Here is an 8,674-nt window from a genome sequence, read left to right as displayed (position 1 = left end):
GTTCCATCTTTCCTGGCCCAGTGGTTCTTGAGAAGAAGATTTTTTAAGATTTTTCCTATATATTCCTCTGTAAAACTTGGGTCGGCCATTTTGGCCCCACCCTATCCCCGGGGGTCATGATTTGAACAAACTTGAATCTACACTACCTGAGGATGATTCCACATGAGATTCAATTTTCCTGACCCAGGGGTTCTTAAGAAGAAGATTTTTTTAAAAATGCCATTAATTTTTCTCTAATTCATAATTATCTCCCCTTGGAAGAGGGGGTGGCCCTTCATATGAACAAACTTGAATCCCCTTCATCTAAGGATACTTTGTGGCAAGTTTGGTTGAAATTGGCCCAGTGGTTCTTGAGAAGAAGAAGAATATGTGAAAAGTTTACGACAACAACAACAACGACGACGACGACAGACAACGGACAAATTTTGATCAGAAAAGCTCACATGAGCCTTCAGCTCAGGTGAGCTAAAAAGCGAGTAATTCTACTTCTCGTGAAATAACGCTATTGTTAATTCCTCGCGTATAATTAGGAATCTACAGTACCAATTCTGAAATAAAAAGTGTATAAGAGCAAGGTCAAATCTAAATTAATATTCCTTGTTAAAAACACTGATATGTTAACATTGCATGAAATATATTAAAGATATAACTAGCAGTTTCAAGCTATAAAAAACTCATTAAACAATTCAGAAAAGGAGCTTAGCAAACACGTACCTCCTAGACATCAGAGGTGGAATCATTTGTCATAGAGGAGTGATGATTCCCTGCGAGTAAATCTGCACAGTTTCGTTTTTTTTTCTTCCTTCGTGTGATTCAACTGACTAATACACGCTAATTAATGAAAAAATAATTCAGTTTATCAATGAAACAATCCTCCTCATAAGCCATGGTTTCTGATACTTATACCCTACTCTCTTCATAAGTCCGGGTTCTCGGCATACGGTGTTTAAAAAGTTTTTTTCTCATGTTGTGAATGGAGGCGATCGACATCGCTTGACGAATCGGCAATTTTGTTTCTTTTATTTTTTTTTTTTTATTATTATTATTATTTTTGTAAATGACAATATCTGCCTTCGGGACATATTTTGACTCTCCCCTCTCCGGAATAAAAACTGCAAGTAAACAACGATCACATGTTTCTCTATGAAAGGATATGATTTTGTCCAAAATCTTAAGATATAAGCAAAATATAAATCAAAATCTATATTGAAGATGTAGATTTGCACATTAAATGGCATGAAAAATCAATACCTTCTTTTTAATTATTCTGCCCCGTGGGAATCCGGGTTAGAATAGGTCCTCAGTACCCCATTGCTTGTCGTAAAAGGCGACTAAATAGGGGCGGTCCTTCAGATGAGACCGTATAAACTAAGGCCCCGTGTCACAGCAAGTGTGGCACGATAAAGATCCCTCCCTGCTCAATGGCCCTGAGTGCCGAGCATAGGCCTAAATTTGCAGCCCTTCACCACCGGCAATGGTGACGTCACCATATCAGTGAAATATTCTGGAGAGGGACATAAAACAGAAAACAATCAATCGATCAAACAAAACCTGTCAGTATTTAAATATACATATTTATTTCTGTTAATGACTTAATTTGTGAGTACCTGTTCAAAATTTGATATCAGGTGAAAAAACAATCCCGTCTTTTCACAGCACCGAATGCCAGACTGCGTGGATTATAAGGAGAGTAGCGTTTCAAAAGCCCTAAGCTAGCGAAGATGTTTAATGCATGTCAACTTTGGTATTAGTATTCCTAATGGATACCATTTTAACATTTATATATTAATATATAAATGGTGCCTGTTTTGTAGGGTAACATTTGAAATTATTATACTTTCATGTTAAATACTAAAATCTGATTGGTTTAGACGCAGTTAACAATCCGTTCGATTACCCTGAGCCTTAGCAACACACGTGACAACGGGTAACACAACGGTAATGCTACATGCGTGGAAATTATGCGCGTACGGTTCACCGTAGAATTCTCAAAACGTCAGTTGCGCGTTTGAAAGAACCGGAATTAACTTGACGTCAAAAAAAGCTTGCGTCCGATATAGCTTACTTGAAAACAACAAACGACAGACGATACATGCTTGTGAGTGTAGGAAACATGCTTGCGAGCCAGAAATAACGAAACTTTATATGATAAATGACTCTAATTCCAGTATCAAACAAACAATAAGGAGATTAGTGAACCGGTGAGTGTGAAAGCTTTCTATACATGAACTTAACTATTCTATCGACGGTTTTTTTTTTTTTTTTTTTTTTTTGCTGACGTCCTAAATCAATAAGACATTCAGTATAATAAAATAAATGGTGCCTGTTTTTTAGGGTAACATTTGAAATTGACACCCCTCGGAAAACCATTGTCAACCTCCGCTGACGCGTCGGTTGACAATGGTTTTCCTTGGGGTGTCAATTTCAAATGTTACCCTCAAAAACAGGCACCATTTATTAGCCGGGCTTATTGCTCAAAGAGCAATAGCCGGCTTATGGGATCCTGTTCAACTTCCTGTTCAAGCAGGATGTTGACCCAATAGTCGCCAAATTAAACTGACGTTCTGAAATATAGTGTATCTACTTGTAATCGCTGTTGAAACAATTTATACTCATAATCTGATTAATTAAATGTGAATATAAACTGTACTGTAATTATTATTGTGCAGTTATCAAAAATACATTTGTTCTTAGTAGAGAACTTTTAACAAATTCCTACGCATAGCCTGGTTCCCTGTCCCTGTTTTGCTTCGTTTACTCTGCCCTCGTCACTGCCTCGGCAATGGCGAGACAGGGTACCAGGCTAAATTTTCCACTCATTCGGCAAACCTAATCAGCCGAGGAGTCCCTAATGATGCAGGTGTAAGGCCTACACAGTGCCCCCCTAGACATCGCCAGATTTCGTTTCTGGAGATAAACAAAGAAGACGCCATATTACACAAGGTATTAGGTATACGCGATTGCGGTTTGGCGTTCTCCATGGTCAAATGATACAGCTGGTACAACGAAACTTATGCGGAAATCGGAGACTGCCGTACAATCTGACCACGTTTTAAAGTTTGTGTATGACAAAGATGCGCAGTTTATAAGGGGAATTGTGCAAGCCTCCATGCGAGACCGGAGCTACAGGTTACTGTAAGTTCATCCCATTTCTTTGAGATTTTTTGAAGAAAGAAAAGTTGTTTTTTTTTTAAGTCTTTGCCTTGCCAATGACCAAATAAATGGTTGACTACAGTATCTGAAGAAATTTTAAGGAGTTGAATGAATGTCATACAGACCTCTGCCTATGGCTGCTAAATCAAAGCTTTACAGTTTTATGTGAAGAATTAAAAATATATAGGAGTATGTGAAGAAATGTTGTAACTGTAAATGGAAGTAACTTTTCTCTATTATAATTTGTTCAATTATAAAGTATGAATTTAGACCCTCCAGCCCCTGCATGGGTTTTAGTTTCCAATTTGTATAGCCATAAAATGTCTTGGAGTTGTAAAAGGGGTTTTTGAAGAAAAGTAGCTTGCACCCCCATCTTCAATAGAACTCCATTTTTCATAATATTTATTTTTTTTTATCTCTTGAAGAAAAAAAAGATGTAGAGCAAGTTATTGAGTATATTGTTTCTCCAAGGATGAATCCAGGATATGTCTTTGTACTCTCATGTCATCCAGAACTTGTGGGTAATTTTCGTTTAGTATCATTGCATGCAGGAGAATATTCATTTGATTTGCACCAAAACATGACTGATTCTGTCAGGAAAATGGAAAGCTAGCCGAAAATTCTATGGCATGTCCTGTCGCACGACTGCTTTTTGTGCGTTTTCAAAGACTTGATATATCAATGGTGACTTTATTAATTCTAAACAACTTTTTCTTTCTCCGAGACGATTTGGGGTTTGGAAAAATTGTGTAATTTATGTATTTTGCAAAAAATTTACAAATAAATACCGTTTGACAGATTTTTAAACATAAAAACGAAAATCGGCAATAATGGGTACTCGGCAATAATGGGTGTACTCGCACGTTATATGTTTTATCCTGCCTATGCAATAAATCCAGAACAAACCTCTTTCCGAATTTCCTTGACTGAAAGTGTCTATGCAATGTCTTAATACATAATAATAAATTAATTTACAATTCTTTTTTTTTTTCTCTCTCCACAATTTTCAAGTTTCCATGTAAACATGCTTTTTACTTTTAAAATTGATAGTATCAGATAATATAAGTAAAATTCTAGGTGGTTATTTTTTTTTATTTTATTAGATTACTCGTGGTTCTAACTAAACAGTTGAACAGAGTACCTGTGAATGTGTAAATGGGATGGACAAATGTCACCATAAAGCCAGCATTCTTCTCTATGGGTAATTTATATGCAATTTATGTAATATGTAAATTCACTTGGTCTAGCTGTTTTAGGTATGCTTTACCAAATTTAATGTTTAATAGAAATTATTTCAAAACATGCACACCAATATATATACCCGTTATATACAAGTGTGCAGTTCACCATGTGACTGTAGGTAGCAGGGTACTATTCGTGCCCTGGAAGCATACTTGTAACTATAAAATCTAACTTTAGGCCCAAAGACTATAATATAACTTAGTAAATTTATGGAACATGTTGATACAGGTACAAAAATGTCAGCAAAACTGATGTACGCCAGAGTTGGATTAAGCATCCAGAGTGCGCCACCTCGTCAAACTAAGACGATGGAAGAACTTTTTCCTGCACCTGACAGGTTAATAAATTACAGGTATGCATTTATTATGACTGTTTCATGAATGGTGCAAAATATTAAAAAATGACAGTACCCCAAAAGTGAAAATATAAAAATAGAGAAATAGCATATTTTTATGGGCAATATACACTTTTTTCAATGGATGGAACTGTATCTCTCTGGTCGTCCATCCTAATTTTTTCAGACCAGCAAGCTACAGATCTGCAGCTAGCATGGTATATGTAAAACCATTCAGTGTTGTATTATGCTCCATTTTTCAACTTTTGTCAAAAATTGCTAGGGCAACAAATAGGCCAGTCAATGATAGGGACAGGGAGTTCCTATATCAGAAATTGACAACTGTAGGGAGATTTTCAGGTTAAATATCTGGTGTTTTATTTTAGTGTCACATTGTTTACGAATTTATTTTATTGTTACTTTTTTGAAAATTTATACTGTGATAGGATAGAATGCATATACACACATGTATATATATATATATATATATATATATATATATATATATATAAATTCACAAAACACCTAACTAACTCATTACACCCGGACTTTGGACTTCAGATATTTAATGGCTTATTTGACATTGGACTGAAATTCTGACAAGATGTGCAGTCTTTCCATTCTTTTTGCTTTTTTTGTCTTTTACATGTTTAGTTTTGTTCTTGTCTCTTTTGTTTTTGTGTTGACTTTGTTTTAAACTTTTAATTATACATTTATACTATCAATTTCAATTCAGTGTGAAGTTTTGCATCAAGTCACAATCTTTTTTGACAGATGCATTCAGCGTAAACAATTCATGTGATTGATAAACTCATATTATCAACCTTGACACAGAAATAGTTTGTTGTACAAGCAAACAATCAGGGATTAGAAGAAAGTTCCAGTCGTAAAGCTTGCGGTTAGGAGGCGTATACTATTTACCTTGAACGCATCTGTCAAACTAGAAGATCGTGACGTAATATAAAACTTCAACTCAACTGCAACCTTTAGTAAAATGTTTAAATATTATTCACCCTATTTCTCATACATACTTAAAGGAAGTTATTTGTACATTCTTTTCACATGTATACATATTGAAATCCAAAATTTATTTGAAGTAGTAAATAAAATAAGTTTGAAAAAATATTTAACATATATACCAGTATGAAGAATTGGTGATGTAACTGCAATACAGGTTTATTGAGTATTTGTTGTCTTTTTCACTGAGGGTTTAATTTTTTTGTTTAATTAAATCAACAGCAATGCATTGGCTACTATCCCCCGAGCCGCCTGTGCCCACACTTGCAGTGCCTCTAGTTGAAGACCTCATCTCTAGCCAGGAATTTATTTCTGCAGAGAATCCAATCGCTTGGATGAAGCAAAAATTAATGATAAATGAGCAAGAAATCCAACAGGTAAAGACAAATGAGTTGCATAATGAATAGATTGTATTCTGTTTCATTATGAATGTTGTTTAAGTTTTCAGATTTTTGTCATGTTTTAGATTGCCTGTCTTACCACTGGTCAAAAGGAAAATTGCATGTGGTCATCTGTTAGGAAGAATAGATTAACATCTTCAAACTTTGGTTGTGTTTTGGCAGCGATCAAGAGAAATAGGTATACTGGTAGTTTACATGCCTTTATATGTATATGTAATTATAAATGATACTTGTAAAAGCAGTTAATTATAAAATCAAAAATATTGAAAGTTTGCTCCTTATATAACAGATATCCTGTCTCCTTATACAAAAGATTATGCTCAGCTTATGATCTGTCAAAGAAGGATGCCATTATTTGGGGGACGTGCAATGAAAAAGTCGCAATTGAAAAGTATAGAACTTTTGGGGATGCAGTTGTAGAGCCAACAGGTTGGTACATTTCTTTCCTAAGCAAAATTTCAATTTCTTTAAAGCAAATAAAAATTGATGATAAATAAAAATTTTTCTTGAGCTAATTTATTTAAAATTCAGTTATTAAACTGAAGTTGAAGATAATGAATGTAAATATACTGTTTGTATATTCTATTTATAACAAGTCTTCAATGCATAAGAAAATCAGAGTGTTGCATATTAATGCTATTTTGAAACTTTATAATACTGTTCATATTAGGTATCTGGCTACACTGTAATGGGGTTCTTGGGTCAAGCCCCGATGGACTCATTCGTCGTTCTGCTGCATTCGGATTCAGCTATCAGAATCCAGGACTTGCTGACATATTAGAGATGTCAAACGTTAAGCCAGAAATACTGGAGGTGAAATGCCCCTTTTCAGCAAAGAATATGACAATTCCAGAAGCTATTGAAAAAGTACACGATTTCTGCCTAGGTAATAATAGTGTGTATGTATTTGTTTGAATACGTTTCATGTACTGAGATATTACTTTAAATAATTCAATATATTAGTTTGGATAAATTTAAGTACAATTTAGCAATTGTTAAAAAAGTTTTTTTCCTTCTGTTGTAATGTTAGTCCACAAAGCAGATGATTTGCCTTCTCACTTTATTGTACAGTAAGGAACAAAATACTTATACATGTAAATATTTATTAGTTAAATAGTTTTGTCTTATATTAATGATTGAGGCACCAATGAAAATTCTTATTCTTTAAAAATCTTCAACATATATATTTTTTTCATATAGAGGTTCAGGATTTTAATGGAGTCAAGTCCTTCAAGCTATGAGAGAACCACCAATACTATGATCAAGTGCAAGGACAGCTTCATATAATTGGTAAATCCTTGTGTGATTTTATGGTCTGGACACCAAAAGACTGTGCGATTGTGAGAATTAACAAAGACATCAATTGGGAGATCAACATATCTGTTTTGACAGACTTTTATTTCTGTAAATTTCTCCCGTATTTACAACAGCTATAAGATATAACATTAAACATGGTGAAAACATTTTAATTTTAATATCTTAGATATCTACACTTGCAAAATTCTGAGCAATTCCCTGCATAAGGGGATCCTGAAAATTGATTAAAACACAGCATGATTGAAAGACTTTTGTAGAAATATATCTAAATTGCTGCAGAACATGCCTTGAAATTTCATAATTCTTAATACCCTCATTTGCTCTTTCAACATGTATGCGTGACTTAGCAATTCTTCGACATAGTTGGACCTCACTGGAAAGGGAGGAATATTTAGATGTACTCCTTGGGGGCAACAACTTGTGAATAGTGAACCCTTTGTCTGCTAAGATCATATCACCTGGAGATAACTGTTCTAAGACTTTACAATGTTCTACAATTGCAACATCAGATGTGCTGCCAGGGTGCAATTTAGTAATAAATACCAAAGCACCATTAGGTGCAACACCGTTAACACTTTTAACAGTGTGAGAATTTTTGTATCCGCTGTATGTGCTGGCCTGCAATCTCATATCATTCCCTGGAACATCCTGGGTGATTTCTGTTGCATCAAGTACTATTCTACATGAACTAAAATCCCCAAAACTTGTAGGCATAGACCCTTGCACATTCGTCATGAAATTTTGTGGATGTAATGATTAGGTTCTTTAATTGTGCTCATTGGATTTAAAAATTCGAAGCTTTTATTAGTTTCCATGGAAAGGGGGGAAAAGTCAAAATTCTTGAACTTCGATTTTTAAATCAAAGTACTGAAAGTATAGATAGGTTTGATGGTTGTCCAAGTCTGAGTTCTAGAAAAATGTCCATCCAATTGAGCTAAAACCTTTTTAAGGCTAATAGGCATGTTGTGTAGATGTATGGAACAAAGGTCATTTTGTGTGCATACGCATTTACGTGCGGATGCGTGCAACATTAAATGACTTGTATACTGAATATTGCTTTAACTTTTACACTTTTTTGATGAAATGCTCATTTCATAAGGATATTATATAAGGATATATTAATAGTGTAGATAATATGACATTGTCAGATTAGCACGAAATGATGTGCATGCACGTGCACTTTGCTCTGATTGGCTGAAACAAAAATTTT

General features: G+C 34.6%; 1 protein-coding gene across 2 annotated transcripts; it reads left to right on the top strand.

Moving 5' to 3' along the window:
• Positions 1–2,972: 2,972 nt before the first annotated feature.
• LOC134247276 (uncharacterized) lies at positions 2,973–7,616 on the top strand. 2 transcript variants are annotated; one of them, XM_062729639.1, is made up of 8 exons: positions 2,973–3,135; positions 4,257–4,354; positions 4,624–4,747; positions 5,969–6,123; positions 6,213–6,325; positions 6,437–6,576; positions 6,818–7,046; positions 7,348–7,616. In XM_062729639.1, exons 4-8 carry the CDS (start codon positions 5,971–5,973, stop codon positions 7,361–7,363), a joined length of 651 nt encoding a protein of 216 aa, XP_062585623.1. In that variant the 5' UTR covers positions 2,973–3,135; positions 4,257–4,354; positions 4,624–4,747; positions 5,969–5,970; the 3' UTR covers positions 7,364–7,616. The 2 variants fall into 2 exon arrangements, with proteins under 2 accessions (XP_062585623.1, XP_062585622.1); XM_062729638.1 differs by having other exon boundaries at positions 2,974–3,135; positions 6,818–7,033.
• The last annotated feature ends 1,058 nt before the right edge of the window (positions 7,617–8,674 follow it).

This window comes from Saccostrea cucullata, unplaced genomic scaffold (genome assembly GCF_032062105.1).
Source record: "Saccostrea cucullata isolate Sc308-1 unplaced genomic scaffold, CSIRO_AGI_Scuc_v1 ctg4553, whole genome shotgun sequence".
Lineage (NCBI taxonomy): Eukaryota > Metazoa > Mollusca > Bivalvia > Ostreida > Ostreidae > Saccostrea > Saccostrea cuccullata.
Note: the sequence above shows the minus strand (reverse complement) of the source record. Positions and strands in the feature narration are given on the sequence as shown.

What these genes read in the sequence shown, in the direction of transcription:
- LOC134247276 (XM_062729638.1), top strand. Translation starts at nt 5,971, where the DNA reads ATGCATTGGCTACTATCCCCCGAGCCGCCTGTGCCCACACTTGCAGTG. An exon ending in GCAGCGATCAAGAGAAATAG is followed by an intron (nt 6,326 to 6,436) that starts GTATACTGGTAG and finishes CTTATATAACAG; the next exon opens with ATATCCTGTCTCCTTATACA. An exon ending in AGTACACGATTTCTGCCTAG is followed by an intron (nt 7,034 to 7,347) that starts GTAATAATAGTG and finishes TTTTTCATATAG; the next exon opens with AGGTTCAGGATTTTAATGGA.